Source organism: Pseudophryne corroboree, chromosome 5 (assembly GCF_028390025.1).
Source record: "Pseudophryne corroboree isolate aPseCor3 chromosome 5, aPseCor3.hap2, whole genome shotgun sequence".
Lineage (NCBI taxonomy): Eukaryota > Metazoa > Chordata > Amphibia > Anura > Myobatrachidae > Pseudophryne > Pseudophryne corroboree.
In genome coordinates, this window is record NC_086448.1 from 325,495,580 (window position 1) to 325,513,374 (window position 17,795).

At 40.8% G+C, this 17,795-nt stretch overlaps 1 protein-coding gene across 1 annotated transcript in view; it reads right to left on the reverse strand.

Annotated features, from left to right (window-relative positions):
- AMPH (amphiphysin) overlaps nucleotides 1-17,795 on the reverse strand; it is a 418,422-nt gene that overhangs the window by 37,660 nt on the left and 362,967 nt on the right. Inside the window, exons 11-14 of the mRNA XM_063922528.1 lie at nucleotides 14,765-14,893; nucleotides 11,650-11,763; nucleotides 2,960-2,983; nucleotides 2,226-2,249 (exon numbers count right to left, since the gene is read on the reverse strand). Of these exons, the coding sequence (XP_063778598.1) occupies nucleotides 2,226-2,249; nucleotides 2,960-2,983; nucleotides 11,650-11,763; nucleotides 14,765-14,893 (291 nt within the window). The remainder of the gene's footprint in view (nucleotides 1-2,225; nucleotides 2,250-2,959; nucleotides 2,984-11,649; nucleotides 11,764-14,764; nucleotides 14,894-17,795) is intronic.

The following is a 17,795-nucleotide window of genomic DNA, read 5'->3' on the forward strand; positions in this document are numbered from 1 at the left end:
ATTTTTGTGTATGTAAATGCTGCTACTGTATGTGCATCACATGTGCCTGGAGAGTTAAAATCCTTTCCAATGGAAGTGTGGGATAACTCCTGCTTTCCCACACCTTCTGAGCATCCAATATTAAAAAGAATCTAATACAAGGAACATGGGTATGCCTTGTGTGAATTTATCTAGGATGCTCCATTCCACCAAACTCCTCCCACCAGAAGGTAATTTAGCAATATCCACATATACCACAATTTTGATGCACAGATCCATAAACTTCCAGTACAAATGGGTATATTTGTGCATTTCATTATAAAATGCACTATATAGGTTCATATTGGCATGTTTATAAATGAACCACAAAGCATTCAAAAATATTATATACCTACATACAGTATTTTACAAATAATTATATAATCCCAGAAACCTCAAAGTATTCACTATATAGTTTATATGGAGGTGGTTTATTGATTTCATTATTTCCATTGATTTCAGTTCTGTACAGTATTTAGGTCTCAGAAGAGAAATACATGTAATAATCTTGATGTTTATATGTATTGGAAATAACATATTTCCATACACAAATCACTCCAGTATTTCTTTGTGTCATTATATTTGGGTTTATTTTCTAGAGGAAACATTGCATCACTATATAGGGTAATAATGGAGAAAAGCACAAGGTCCAGTATAACACAGAGCTCATTCTATCTATACTAAGCTACACACTGGGGAAAGCAGATACCTCTTCTTTATCATGCTCTATATCCTTGTAAAGAACTCCATATCTCCGGTTAGCAATTTCATCTTCTGATAAATCTGAGCTGTTGGCCTCATTGTCTCTTGGGCTAGAAGAACGCTCAAAGCTAGGATTTCCTGAGTTTCCCATTAGAAACTTTGATTGGGAGCTATCAATCTCCTTATTTGCTTTATAGCAATTACTGCAACCCTCGTTCACGGACATGCTTCCTTCTGTCTCATGATCACTAGTAACTAAAGTATGTTCCTTGCAATCAAAGTGGTCAATGGTTTCAGAGAACCAAAATGTATTTGACACTTCTGAGCTTTGATCTGGGTTCCAGAATTCATGAATTCTGCAATCAGTTAGGTATGACTCGCCCCATGAATCTGTTGTACAGGTTGGTTCCCAGTTAGGTGGCCATATCTGATCAGTGTCTATGTCAACATTTTTATTAATATCAACCTCTAAAACATTTATATCCCCTTCAATTTTAATGTTTTCTTTCTGGTGGTTAATATTAACAGGGCAGGGTTCACTTTGAGAATTAATTATCTCTATTTCATTAACATTATCTTCCATAATAGATTTGTTAGCCATTAAACATTCTGAGCTGTTTGCATCAAGGTGTGCAAAGTCATCCTTTGAACACTCATTCCCCAAAGTATCTGAATGACTGTCACATCCCTGAAATCCTATGTCGCTATCATGTACTCTAATTGTGTAAGATGTACATTTAATATGCCCCGCATAATCTTGATTGACTTCACTTTCTACCTGGGTGTTCTCTATATCTTTTCCATCTTCTTTGGTGGCTAAATCATGGTGATCTGCCTCATAGCTTTTATCAGTGTCAGAAACATATTCTTCAAGCTCATCCTCACTACATTCTTCTTGAAGGTCTGTTGTTTTTGTTAGTCCTTCTCCATGCACATCAAGACATGTTGTTGTATTGTTTTCCATTTCTATGTCCTTTTCTTCCTCATGAGATTGTGTATCTTCAAGTACATTATCAGCGCTGGGGGTTACTATCTCCTGACTTGACACTTCATCCATCATCTGTTCATCTTCATGCGACTCAATTTGCTCCTCATTGGAGTCCAGTGAATATAATTCTTTTTGAAAAGATGAAGCTGTTGGTTCATCCCAGGGGTGAAAATTAGAATATTCACCTTCATTTGACACCTCCTGCCTATCACTGACATCTCTAATCTCAAGCCCCAGTCTATCCTCAGCTACACCATTTTCTGATATATTTTCTGCTGACCCACAAGTTTGAGTCTCAGCCATAGCCAGGTTAGACAATGACTGACTTTTTGATGAATCATGCTTTATGCAGACAGAAAAGTAAGGAGAAAAAAAAAAGATAAGAAAAATTATGGAAATGATGAAAACATAGAAATGAGTACTACAATAACTATAAAAAAAGGGGAATTGGTGTGAATGGAAAGTACTAGTTTAACATACGGTAGATATGATAAAACAAATTAGAAAATACACTTACTGGCTGTACTAGTTCATTGTTAGTCTGTTAAGACAGAAAGAAAAATACATTTTGTAATGCAATTCCTTTTAGTAACACAATTGTATCATATTTCATTGACATAAGTTCTACCAGGAAGATAAAGACACTATTACAGGCTTTATATTTGCACTTATAGTGAATAGCAAAAACATCTACATTTTGAAGTATCTCTGATTCTCAGTCTTGGCTGGATCTCTCTTTCTGTGAAATAGGCAGTTCAGGGTGAAACTAGTCAGTGACAATACGAACACACAAAACTGTTTTGTCTTGTGGGAGCGTCATGGATATGTCGTGGGAGTGTAGCTAGAATTCTGTGTTATTCTGAGTTGTGCGTACGAAGAAGGGAAGCCTGTTTCAGATGGATCTCTTTCACCTAGTATAGGGCTGGTGCAAGTGCTGATGGCTTGTGACAACAGTGGCGGTAGTGGATGGAAAAACAGTGGCAGGAGTAGCTTCCTGCTTGAAGCTTCACGGTTAGCATAATGTAGTAAATCAGGCCTCCAAGACTACCTGCATATACAGCCACCTTGTGTCCGACTCACAGTGTAGTTGAAGCAAAACTGAGTCAATCTCAAATATAAAGGGGAAGGCTGGTTTGTTTGCACTGTGCGGTTTCTCAGTTTAAACCTATAGTGTATCTCATCTTCTATTACAGTACCTCCCCAAAAAAACGTCCCAAGTTAAATGCACTAAAGGAAAAGTAGTAGTCTCACCGTCCAGAGATCCCATGGTAATGTCTGAAAACAGAAGAGATTAAAATATGCAAAATAAAAAACTGTAATAAATTATAATACATAGAAATACATTACAAAGCAATAGAAGACAGCACAAGTAAAAGTAATGTTACACACATACTGTATGAAGCTTGATTATGTTACAGTTCAAGAATTTGTATTGAATGTTTGAAATTTAAAGCTAATTTGATAACACTTTTAGAGAACTGTGAAACACATCCAAGGATCTCTATGGGGGGTATTCAATAAGTGTCAGAAGCTGCCATCTTGTTGGAAAGACGCCAGCTTCCGTCAGAAATAGGTCGGAAGGGGTTCCGACCTATTCATTAGAGGCTGTATTTTTCTGATAAGTCGTGAATTACTGACTTGTCGGAAAACACGTGAATCGGCGGAATAGCCGTGGATCCACGTGCCTTTGACAGAAACAAGGCCAAATCTGCCAGGATTTGGCCCCGTTTCTGACAACTTCAATACGACTTTTAAAAAAGTCGAATTGAGGAGAGGAGACGGGGAGCGGTGCGGCGGCCTGTGGGAGCGGTGAGGCGACTATGGGGAGCGGGAATGAGAGGTACCTTGACGGCCTTCCCCTAGCCAGGCACCTCTTTCTCTGCAGTGTGGCACTGGGCGTGATATGCGGCTCCAGCAGCTCCCTGTGTTCTCACACACAGGGAGCTGCTGACAGCCGCATGGACACCAGCCAAATCCGACAGTCGGATTAGGCTCAAATCCGACAGTCGGATTTGACCACTCTTTGAATAGGGGTTGTCGGATCCATTCCGACAAATGCATGTCAGAATGGATCCGACTCTTATTTAATACCCCTATATCTCCATTCATTATGTGCTATGTAAACAGCAAAACATGCATGTAAAATGTGTCCATCAAATTGAAGTCACTCAATAAGAAACTTTCACTGCTCAACTTTGTCATAAATCAATGAAGCTGCACAGGAACAAACCATTAAATAATCCAGCAAGCGACAGGCTTGTGGCTGCTCATCTCTTCTCTATTGCATGTACTGTACACTCTATTAATTACAACTGCTGCAGTATGTATTTCAATTGAAGATAGCATACTATAGTCCCACTGTAATATGTTGACCAAAAATCCCAAAATGCTTCTATCTCCACATCCTGCCTAAAAACGAATCAAGTCCATTAGTTTTTTTTTTTTATACGTGTTTCTTTATTTGGAGTGCCGTATCGTTTTCTTCATACAGATATTGTGGTGGTTATTGGCCAATAATGGCCAACAATGTATAATTTTATTTTCTGTATCCTAGATGGGACCAAATTATCCATTCAGGAGCAGTGACCCTATTCATAATCAAAAATACTGAAACCAGCCATTTCTCTGCAGGAAATCTATTTAGTAGTTTTTCAACACCAACCTTTAACCAAAATCAACTGAGGCATATGGCATCCTGGCTGCATATAATGTATTATCCAATTATTGGGATGTATTGATAGGTCAAGTGATGTTCCGGTAGGATACCCTAGATCAGCGGTCGCCAACCTGTCGCGCTTGGCACTGCTTCTGAAGTAGCTAGCGGCAGCAGCGGTGGGTGCATATTAATATGGTGCCGGCCGTCAGCCAATCAGAGCTTGCATGCCGGCTCCTGATAGGCTGGCGGTTCGCACCATATTTCAAATGGCCAGAGCCGGTACTTCAGATGGAGGAGACGCGCTGTGCTAGTGGGCTCTCCTCTCCTCATCTCCTCCCCTCAGACACAGCGGCGGATGCGGGGGCAACAATTGTGAGCACTACTGTTGTTTCTGTTACTTATGAGGGAATCACATGTATCTGGCACTGCAGGAGGCATTATTTGTGTATCTGGAACTGCTGGGGGGCATTATTTGTGTATATGGCACTGCTGGGGGCATTATTTGTGTATCTGGCACTGCTGGGGGGCATTATTTGTGTATCTGGCACTGTTGGGGGGCATTGTTTGTGTATCTGGCACTGCTGGGGGGCATTATTTGTAATATCTGGCACTGCTGGTGGCATTATTTGTATATCTGGCACTGCTGGGGGGCATTATTTGTGTATCTGGCACTGCTGGGGGGCATTATTTGTATATCTGGCACTGCAAGGGGCATTATTTGTATATCTGGCACTGTTGGGGGACATTATTTGTATATCTGGCACTGCTGGGGGGCATTATTTGTATATCTGGCACTGCAAGGGGCATTATTTGTATATCTGGCACTGTTGGGGGACATTATTTGTATATCTGGCACTGCTGGGGGGCATTATGTGTATATCTGGCAACGCTGGGGGTATAATTTGTGTATCTGGCACTACTGGGGTATATTATTTGTGTATCTGGCACTGCTGGTGGATATTATTTGTGTATCTGGCACAGCAGGGGGTATTACTTTGTGTATCTGGCACTGCGGGGGACGGCTGCAGTCAAAGTTAGGCAGTATTGGGCAGCCCAATTTGGAAACATAGGGCCTAATTCATGTTTGTATGCAAATGCAATTGCACTTTGCTAGGCTACAAAGCTGCTAATGTTAGCAAGTAAAGCTGCTGCCCAAAAATGAAAAGAGACACCCACCGGAACAATCATGACTCAATCGCAATTTGCAGCCTATACGCAAAAACGTGGAACATTGAGGTTAAAGGTTGGTCTATGGCTACGCAGACTAGACATAGCAGTAGTGATGCAGACACCATGATGTAGGAGCTTGCATCTGATGGCAGATACACTCCCCATAAACGTCCGTGACATGCCTGCATTTTTCCAACCACTCCCCAGTAACACCTCCAAACGGTCACTTTAGGTCAACCACTATTCCATGAAATCCTCATCATATCCTCATTGCAAGCATGATCACCGCAGCAATTTGGTGCATGTGCATTAAGATTGTAGCACATGTGCAGTCTGCCTATAATCAATCACTTGCATGAATATCGGCCACAGCATACAATACAAACATGCATTGGCTTCATAATCATGCAGTTGTGATTTATTGTTCTTCATTTGTATGAACATACAACGCATGAGACCAAAACTTAGTTCAAGTCAGTTTTGCATATGTATCTTGTATTTTTTTTACACTGCGCATGCCCCAGTTATGAGTGTACGTGAATCAAATTTAGTTGATCAAGAGGAATTTTGATCAAGAGGAAATTTAGATCAAGAGGAATTGGTGGACGTTTTTGATTGTGTTGCTAAGTCAGCTATTTACATTTTCATAATAACCCCACAAACTGATTACCATTGGTATTTCGCTCCACAGCATCTACCCTGATGCCTTGGAAACCTCTTGGAGAATTTTGTCGCCAGAATTCTCCATGTCTGATGGTGGTTCTGCCCAATACGCCAAACTTTTAGGAAGTAGATTGTTACTCTGGCCTCTCAGATTCTCTATCCCCACAAACTGAAGTACAAATTTATCCTCCTCCCTAACCCAGACTTCCCTATACACACCTACAAATTAGTACCATTTCCTGCCAAATAGCTGCCTCTTGGGAAAACCCACAAAGCCTTACCATCAACTCAGTCTTCACCAAGGTATGGTATATATACCAAATGTAACATATTATGAGCATCCTCAGGGGCCAGCTTAGGGAGGACATAAATCCCATGTGGAGCACTTGCTTCCATAAAGTATGGGACCCAAGGATTTCATGGTTAAACTTGCCCCTCCTTGACATCTGATCTATTGGAGTGTACCACTTCCACTCTGAGATAACGTTCTCCCATGATACCTAAATCCAACAGCTGCTAACCTTTGCCTGTGTGGAACTTTCCATCTCTCCTCACTTTTGTTCATCCACTTCTTTCTCTCATATGGAAAATGTATATTGTTTAGCAGCAGTTACCTATTATTGTGCCTTGATTGGACTGTGTCCTCCTGATGTTATTTTGTTACTGTAAATGTGCACTTGTGATTCCTAGAGCATTCAATAAATACGCTTTAGAAAACTATACTCTCAAATCTAATTCAAGTGATGTAATAATGTGGTGGAAATTTGAAGCCTCTATATTTAACATTTTCTATACTACCAAAGTTTGTATTTGAAAATACAGGTTGAGTATCCCTTATCCAAAACGCTTGGGACCGGAAGAATTTTGGATATCGGATTTTTCCGTATTTTGGAATAATTGCATACCATAATGAGATATCATGGTGATGGGACCTAAATCTAAGCACAGAATGCATTTATGTTACATATACACCTTATACACACAGCCTGAAGGTCATTTTAGCCAATATTTTTAATAACTTTGTGCATTAAACAAAGTGTGTGTACATTCACACAATTCATTTATGTTTCATATACACCTTGTACACACAGCCTGAAGGTCATTTAATACAATATTTTTAATGACTTTGTGTATTAAACAAAGTGTGTGTACATTCACACAATTAATTTATGTTTCATATACACCTTGTACACACAGCCTGAAGGTCATTTAATACAATATTTTTAATGACTTTGTGTATTAAACAAAGTTTGTGGACATTGAGCTTCAGAAAACAAAGGTTTCACTATCTCACTCTCAGGAAAAAAGTTCCGTAATTCGGAATATTCCGTATTTCGGAATATTTGGATATGGGATACTCAACCTGTATTGCTATTTATGTTTCAACCTGCTCTTTCACAAAAATTATATATTTTTTTAGCTGGACAGCTGAAGAAGACCAATCTATTGATTTTTTTTGTACAGCTCTCAAATTTAAAAAACATATATAGATATATAAAGAGAGATGACAAGAGCAGCCTCTGTGCTGAACTTAAAATAAAAAAAAAGCCAAGAGCTGTAATCAAACTCTGGAATTTCAAGAGTTTCTTAATGTCAAGGAACATTCTGTGCTTGAAATTTGATACTATGAAAATTAATGAAATGTACTGTAGACTAGTGCTTTATTAATATTACTTTCATGCAACTATGAAAATGTTCAGCATTTCCTAACATAATTATATATAATTCAGCAATAATTGTACAAAAGTCAGGAGAATATTATATCATTGTTAAAAAAATAGAGACAATGGCCCAAATGTATTAGGCCATAAAAAGTGATAAAGTGAAGATGGATAAAGAGAGATAAAGTACCAGCCAACCAGCTCTAAGTGTCATTAGTCAAACACAGCCTGTGACATGGCAGTTAGGAAGCTGATTGGCTGGTACTTTATCTCTCTTTATTGATGTCCACCTTATCACTTTTTAAGATTTACTACATTTGGGCCTTGTTTTACATTGTGCATTTGCATTTTAATAATATTACCATTTACATTTTATTTTATTATTGTTACTACAGGCAAATCCCTGGCACTGATGCCAGGGATGAACATTTTATTGTAATTACTGGAGAATGGAGAAGTTTGTTTTTATTATATTGCACATACTGTACAGTACACCTGGTCCTGAGCACTAGGCTATTTCTATAACATCTGCTCTGTGCCTAGCATCAGGGTTGGCTTATGGTCCCAAGCCTTCATAGATTACTGAGAGACAGAGCCAGCCGGGACAGGGATGAATCCAAGGAGGAGGGAAGGATGGGGTGGTGGGGGTGTAACACACAGTCATATGTACACTGTTTGGGTACCAGTTGTTTTTCTTTTGTTGTTACCGAACCCTGAGGTGCGTGCTCCAATTCACCCAGTATAGTGCAAATACTGTGCAAGGAGCTCGGGTCTTCAAATTCTCTCCAAAAGGAGAAGGGCCCCATTTCTCCTCATATATGAAAATTATTTTGCACCTTAACCATTATGCTCGTAAATGATCTTAAGTTTGCAGTATCTGCCTGCTGGCTAAGGCTCAACCTATGCCAGGAGCTGTAGCATGTGGCTGTGACTGTGTATTTGCCCTCATCAGCGCCACCTGCCCTACACTAAAAACTGCATTGGGGGGAAGGGCAATACAGTAGGTCCATCTACGTTCGTGGACCAATGGAAAAATGTAGAAAAAGTAAGGCACTGATAACAAGCTACTGAATTAAAATACATTTATGTAAATACAAATGTAACAATAAAATTACCAGTAAAGTTTTAATCTGACATCAGATGTCATTAAGCATAGCTACTATACACATCTAGTGAAATAAATTACCAATATCTAATCTAGTATTTAATATTTTGGACACAAATAGCAATGAAAATGTGTTCACATACAGCAGGCATTCCCAACCTCTGTCCTCAAGGCACACTAACAGTCCTGGTTTTAGTGATATCCAGGCTTCAGCACCGATGACTTAATTAGTAGCTCAGTTATTTTGATTTAACCATCTGTGCTGCAGCCTGGATATCACTAAAACCTGCACTGTTGGTGTGCCTTGAGGACCATGGTTGGGAATGCCTGACATACAGTAAGAAATCCTGCGCTGATTGATAATAGTAATGTTCTTTAGGCAAATGTTATTTGGCAACTATAATGTGAAGCTAGTTAATGTCCACACTATGAAGCTATAGATACTTTTCAGTGGTTTTAGTTCAATAGATCTACAAGGAATAGGTTGAGACCAAATGGTCGACAGGGAAAAGGTTGGTGCGGACAAAGGTCATTTGGTCGACCTTTTAAAGGTTGACATTGGAAAAGGTTGACAGGTACCATAGGTCAACACATAAAAAGGTCAACATAAAAAATGGCCAACACAGAAAAAGATTGACAAAGCATTTTTATATATTTTTTGGTGTCGTTTTTGCCATCACAGCACAAGGAACCCCAATTAGTGCATGGTGTCTCCTCGCATGGCTCGCTTCACTCACCATGCTACAGGTTGCTATTCCCAATCGTAGTCCACGTGGATGGTAAAGTATGAAAAAGTTGAAAAAAAGAAAAAGTGTACCAGAGTCTAGTGCACTTGCGCAGATCTCCGGAAAAAATGGAGTGGTGACCATTTTCCCAGTGATATTCTTACTGCGTGAAACGCCAGGAAAATGTCAGCCGTGTAATTTTCCTGGTGATTTATGCAGCGCTGCTGCTGCCAACACGAGCCTCCAGAGGGTAAGTATTAAAAAAAATGGCACACTGCACCCATTTAAAATATGGCAGTGCACACACTCCAGTCCGGACTTGCAGTGTAGGTAGAGGCAGTCCTGAGGAACAATTGGCTGAACAACTGCTGAGGAGTTCTGTACAGCAGTAATGAGTTTGCAAGCAAATGCCAAAGTGCACAAGTATAAGATTGATATAACTGCCACACTTATACTTCTTGAGCATGAATTGTTTATGGAGGATGGATATCCTGTACAGATGTGTCCTTCATAAACTTTTCTAAAGGTGGGTACACACGGTACGATGTGTACCACCGATGCGCCAGACACTCTGCGGGCTGACATATCAGCAGCTATACACACGATGCGATCCAGTGCACAACATCCCGCTATGCCAGCCGCCCCGGGAACGCCTCGATCATTGGACAAATCATTTGTATGCACCTTAAAATCGAGCAAAAGATCTGTCTTTCTAGCATCACAGTATTGCATACAGTAGTGCTTTCAACTGTGCAAAATTAACACAAATATTGGTGGAAAAGTAGCATAATATTAGCAAAAACGTAGCAAAGCGCATGAAGAATAATAAACAATGCTGCCTATACAGAAGGCTGACAATGCTGCTAAATGAAGAAAATCATGTTATGATGTCATACTGTACATTGTTATTCATCATGTATATCATAGATCACTGTATTACATATATGACAAGATGTTTCCACGTTTTGCCACATTGTCAGTCTTCTGTATGAAAAGCAATGTTGATTAGTCCAACGCTCTGTTACTTTATCCCTAATATGATGCTGTTTTTCCCCTAATTTTATACTAATTTTCCCTTTATATTATGCTGCTTCCACCTAATTATATGCTGCTTTTTCCCTAATATTATGTTGCTTTTCCCCTAATTTTATACTACTTTTACCTTAATATGATGCAACTTTCCCACTAATTTTATGCTACTTTTCCCTTATATTATGCTACTTTCCCCCTATTTTTATGCTGCTTTTCCCCTAATATTATGCCTCTTTTACGCAAATATTTGTGTGAACTTTTGGGATAATTCAGACTTGATTGCTAGGCTGCATTTTCATACAGCGATCAGGTCTAAACTGCGCATGCATATGCACCACAATGCGCAGGCGCATCGCACGGGTACAAAGCGGACTGCAGCTCAGCTTGTGCGAAGAATCCATTTGCATGGGTGATCGTAAGGAGATTAACAGGAAGAAGGCGTTTGTGGGTGCAACTGACCGTTTTCAGGGAGTGGTTGGGAAAACGCAGGCGTGTCCAAGCGTTTGCAGGGAGGGTTCCTGGCGTCAATTCCAGTCCCGGACAGGCTGATGTGATCGCAGCGGCTGAGTAAGTCCTGGGCTGCGCAGAGACTGCACAAGATCTGTTTGGACAGATCTGCTACACATGCGTTTGCACACTTGCACAGCTAAAATACACTTTCCCTGTAGGCGGCGACTATCTATTTGCAGCAGTGCAAAAGTAAAAATTGCTTGCTAGCAATCAGGTCTGAATTAGGCCCTTTGTGCAACTGAAAGTGCTATGCTAAGTGTAGTACAGTAGTGACAGCAGTGTGCAAAATACACAAACCTGAGCATGAGATCTGACGCCACTCTTGTGTTTGATGCTGAGAGTAGAGCTTACTAAGGACACATCTGTATGTACCTACAGTATACCACATTGTAAAGCACAAAGAACAATACAGTACATACCTGGGACATCGGTGAATGAGATTGTGCTATTCCTGCTGACACCATTTCTGGTTTGAATGGATCAAAGTCCAGATCTAGCAAAGATTCTTCTTTCTTCTCTTCTGCAGTTTCATTCTATAAAGATAAGTATGGAATTATTCATCTTAAACCCAGCTGTACATACCCATGTACTGTATATCATGCTTGTGTGTGCACACTTGCAATATTTCTGACAAGATATGATCATGTTGCATTTATGCAAACAGGAAAATGGTGATTATAAGGATGTACATAAAGAAGGTACAATTTCTTACATTACTCAGACGGGAATACATATGATAAACCGGCAGGCGGGATGTCGGCTGTCACTATACCGATAGCAGCATCCCATCTGCCAGAATCCTGCTGTGCTCGCCGTGCATCTGAACCAGTGGCTCGCTTTGCTCGTCACAGGTTATATTCCCACTCGGCTGGTGGCGTAGACCCACCAACCGAATGGGAATACTCTGAGTTTGTCGGGATTCCGGCCTGCAGTTTTTGACCAGCTGTCGGGTTTCTGGCGTGGGTCTCCTGAACGCCGGGATCCCAACAGCCGGTATATTAACAGCATCCCCTCAGAAGAGGGGGAGAGGAAACTGATCATTAATTCAGCAAATTTAGAAACCTATAGAAAAGGGTTCTATGTGAAATTGGTGGAAATATTCTTAATCATCAGTTAATCATAGAATCTGTACATAACAGGACTGGTGCTGAGTGAGTACTACGCTAGTCGGCATAGACTATCTTTTGTCAATTCGCCCCATGCCCAAATGCTTACAATACATGCAACGGTAATACCCGGCATCGCTGGGCTTACGCTCCGGCCCTGTTTCTAAGCCCTATCCCGGCAAGGAGTACAGGGGGAAGCTGGCTACATAGGGGGCATGGCCTCGTGGGACATAAAAGGGGCACGGCCTAGCGGCACATCCCACCCGCAGCTGCAGCCCTGATGTCGGGACCTGAGTCTATAAAGGACTCAGGTTCCCGGTGTCCATGTGACAGGGTGGCCATTTTAGCTAGGGCCGTGAGATGGGAGGAAGGAGGTCTCATGGTACACTGGCACTAGGGGGGTGCATGGCACTGCCACGAGGGCACAGTTTACGCAAGGGGCAAAGCCCAATAAGTAAAAGGCCCCCATTGAAATGCCACACCACCTGAGGAGAAGGGGAAAGCCCTATATTATAGATGCCCCCTCCAGGTGGTCCCAGATAGTAAGGGAAGCCCATGAGAGAGGCCCCTGGCAGACCTTATATCCAATGCCACCGCAATCTTATTGCGGACGCATCAGGGGGCGGCCCCACACATGCTGGACGGCCTTGCCCTGTGCTGGGCGGCCATCAGCATATGCAGAGATAAATGCAGATCTGGCTGCATATGCAGCCATCTGCGTTCATCTCTGACTAACCCCCTACGGGTACAAGACCTTATGTCAGACTGTTGCATTGATAATGAGAAAAGTAACACGGAATTATGTAGAACTTTATTCCTGTTTAATACTTCAGTGAGGACATTTATTTTATATACTGTATATAAGGATTTTAATAAAGTGAGTGTATTTTTACATTTGGTCTGTTTTCTCTTTTTGTTTGCTGAAATTCATAGCAAAGTATTGTAGCCTGAACATTTTACAGAATAATTTTTCAAAAAGGTGATGGCGCCATCTAAAATTGGCAAAAACAACATATGCTGTATGATAAAGAAGAATATATACTGTACATCAAATGAGTTAACAAGTAGTATAACAATTCACTTGCTTTATCTTCTTTGCAGTCACACTCTTGTGGAGAGCCCATTTTTTGATATTTATACTATTCACATTGTAATATCAATATCACAATATGGGCACAAAAGTGTTTGTGTTGCCGAAACCCTTCTGTCTCTTCATATAATCCCAGACAGACTAGATGTAGTTGAGATTAGGGCTCTGTAGTGGCCATATCATTACTTTAAGGACACCTTGTTCATCTTTACGCTAAAAATTGTTCTTAATGACACTTGCTGAATGTTTGGGGCTGCTGCAGAATACATTTGGAGCCAATCAGACGCCTCCCTGATGGTATTGCATGATGGATAAATACCTGCCTGTATTTCTGAGCATTGAGGACATCATTTATCCTGACCAAATCTCCAACTCCATTTGCTGAAATGTAGCCCTTCAGTAAACAAACTGCCTTCTGTCACAACCAGATTTTTCACATTTTGAATCATCAGTCCAGAGCACCTGCTGCCATTTTTCCACACCCCAGTTCCTATGTTTTCGTGCATAGTTGAGTCGCTTGGCCTTGTTTCCATGTCAAAGGTTTGACTTTTTGGCCACAATTGTTCCATGAAGACCCCCTTTGGCCAGACATCTCCAAACAGTAGATGGTTGTACCTGGGTCCCACTTGTTTCTGCCAGTTCTGAGCTGATGGCACTGCTGGGCATCTTCCGATTTCTAAAGGAAATAAGCATGATGTGTCTTTCATCTGATGCACTAAGTTTCCTTGGCTGACCACTACAGTCCTTAACGTTGCCTGTTTTTTTGTGCTTCTTCAAAAAACCTTGAACAGCACATCCTGAAACCCCAGTCTGCTTTGAAATCTTTGCCTGGGAGAGACCTTGCTGATGCAGTATGAATACCTTGTGTCTTGTTGCTGTGCTCAGTCTTGCCATGGTGTATGACCTGTGACACAACCTCAACTTCGTAGCAGAGTTTGGCTGTTCCTCGCCCAGTTTTAAGCCTCCTACACAGCTGTTTCTGTTTCAGTTATTGACTGTGTTTCAACCTACATTTGACAATTATGATTATTATCACCTGTTTGGTATGATTGGTTAATCATACAGCTGAGATAATCATACAAAAACCTTGACTTTTGCAAGTGTACCTAGAAGAATTGATGCTGTTTTGAAGGCAAAAGGTGGTCACACCAAATATTGATTTAATTTCGACTTCTCTTCTCACATTCACTTTGCTTTTTGTTAATATATATAAACAAACTATTACACTTTTACCTTTGAAAGCACTCTTACTTTGCAGCATTTTTTCCACACCTCTCTAAACTTTTCGCACAGTATTGTATATATATATATATATATATGGCATTGTATATCACCCACCTGTGTAGGCGTCGTCACATTGATCTCAGGGACAAAGTTGTCTTCAAAGAAGCTAATAATGTTTTCTTGTTGTAGTTCTTTTGATGGAGTGAGCTTAGGTAATGGAGGTACAGGAGGGCCTTTTCTCAGCTGCAATATAAAGAAATTAGATGAACTATGTAATATACTTCTGCAGGTGTGCTAACTATCTAAAAATCATGTTTAAATCTGATTAATTGTCATAATCATCTCCAATCTCTTTATAGAGTATACATTCTACTAAATTCAATTAGACACAGTGCACTATGAGCATTCTACAGAATGACAAAGCAAGAGCAAAACTGAAAGATTATATACTGTACCTGGAACGCTGCACCTTTGTGTGACAGCCTGATCTAACTAAGTAACGTATAGATGTGCCCTCATGCACCTAGCCTCAATTCTCCCAATTGGTGCGAGATGCCCATCATAAGTAAGCCATGATGAGCGGTGTAGCGTTGCGTCTTATTCGCACCACAGACGTAGCAAAACACCACTCAACCTGTACCAGAGAGACCGGGAGGTGACTTGTACACAGCTGTAGATGAAGTACAATGGAACTTAGCGTGATGAAAAGCAGAAGCTGTTGTATCGTAGCACTTCGTATACAGATTCAGACTCATTCGCAAACAGAGTACAAGTGTCACATATCAAATTAATCAGTGCAGTCTTAGTAAGAGGTTTTGTTTCATCTACATGCAACTAAGATGTACATTCATGTGAAAAAGATGCTCAGTGCAAGCTGAGTCGAGCGGGACCCAGCAAACCAAGAAGGGCTGTTTAGTGCGACTGCGACGATAGTGTATGAGGACACATTTGTGTACTAAATAGTTTGAAATAATAATGAATTTGTTAAACAGGACAAGCCTATTGCCTAATCTCTTTTAAAGATTTCTAGAAAAGTTAAATTTGAGATTATAGACTGGAATAACCAAACAACACTTTCCAGAAAATGCAAAAAAAAATGTTTTCAAAATAACTACAATATTATATGAACACATCGGGTTGCTAAGTGGTCACATTTACACCAAACGGGACAATACTACGGCAGTAACATACTGTACATTTGTATGGAATTGGCCATTTATTTATTTATTTTGTTCATAAATTTATCTATAGTATATTAGCATTTCTGAAATGCAACAAGTGCTGAATGCAAAAAGATAAAACTAGAACCAGGAGACAGACCTGTGTAGGGAATCATACATTACATTTGCACTGGCTTACGTACTGCTAGAATATGTTACTTTCTTTCCTATGATGCTACAATGCTTTTGTACACACTCTCATCATCCCATCTTGATTACTACAGCCTTTTGCTAACAGAAATCCCCCTCACCAATCTACAGTATCCCTGTTTCAGTCTATTTTAAATGCTATCACTTCTCCGTATCTGCTGAGGGTTTGGTATGATTTACTGTCAGTCAGGACCCCGGCGCTCAGGAGACAGACACCAGAATCCCAACAGACGGAATCTCGACAGCGAGCGCAGTGGGTCCCCTTGCGGACCCTGTGGTGAGCTTCGCTCGCAACACTATTATATTCCCCCTCGGGTGGTGGCGTGGACCGTCACCCGAATTGGAATACCGGGCTTGGGTCAGGATTCTAACCGCTGCCATTTCCACTTCTGTTGGAATTCCGGCGCTGGTATCCTGAACGTCGGGATTCCGACAGCCGGTAAATTATCTGCATCCATCTGCTGCACCACTTTGTAAATACCTACGTTGGCTCCATAAGTCCTCCAAAAGCTAACTTAAATTACTTAACCTAACCTAAATAGCCCTCAACCACATCATGCCTTCATACCGTACATGTCTAACCTCAATAAATTTACACACCCCTCACCCAATTAGATCTACCTTTGTCCTGTACCTGGCCTCGTCTCTTGCAACCACGTCTCATTCACCCTTACAAGACATCTCACATTGCTTGTGGCATCCATGCCTAGTCAGATCACAGCATGTTTGAAACCCAATCTACTGCAACTCACCCAACTTCTACCAATACTACCCATGGGTATGGATCACCAGATCCTGGAGCTGGTTTATTCAGCTTATCTCTCTCCAAGGCTTAATACAAAGACCCCTTTATTGTTCTCCACTTTACCACTCTTCAAGGCACAGTACAACTCCCCAGGGGGAGATGTATGAAGCAGTGAAAAGAGTAGAGAAGTGAGTCAGTTGAGAATTTGTCCATGGCAACTAATCAGCTGCTATTTATAATTTTATAGAATTCACTTGATAGAGATTACCTCAAAGCTTATTGGTTTTCATAGGCAGCTTCTCCACTGGCTCACTTCTCCACTCTTTTTACTACTTCATACATATACCATAGTGACTGAACAGCATTATTAAAATCTCTGTAGAAACTGACAGTGAAGTCAGACTACCTTTAGCATTCCATAATATGCGCTTCAGAGGAACAATTCTGTATCATTATTTTATTACAAATGTGGACAACATGGCTGTTCATACACTAAGGAAATAAATTTTGCTGCTTCCAACAGAACCTACAGTTGTGTCCTCATACATCTTGCCTCAATATGCCAAGTAGTAGGAGATGCCAGGCGTGAGTGAGCTGACAGGTCAAGTGCAGCTACGTTAGGTTCGGGCATCTTCTTTTGACGAAAATGCATCTTATGCACATTGCTATGCAAATAAGATGCATAAGCAGACTCTGCTGATTCAAATGATATGTGGCTTGCCTATATTGTATCTTCAACCACGGCTGTATCTGCATACGGAATGGTACGTTACAGTGTTTTCTATTAAATCATTTTGTATGTAGATACAGCCAAGGTTGCACATAGAATATAGACATGCCGGGGTGTGGCTTGACACAGCATGGTGTAGGCAGCTTCCTGCCAGAGCTCCTGCTAATATCCTGATCTATCTCCTGTTTCCCTGGTGTTCTGTGGCTGAAAATTTCTGCAGGAGTGCAGTACTCCCCTCTGCTCCTGCAGTGTGAATTTGGGGATCCTCGGTGCCAAGAGTCCTAACTTACTGGCTGGTGA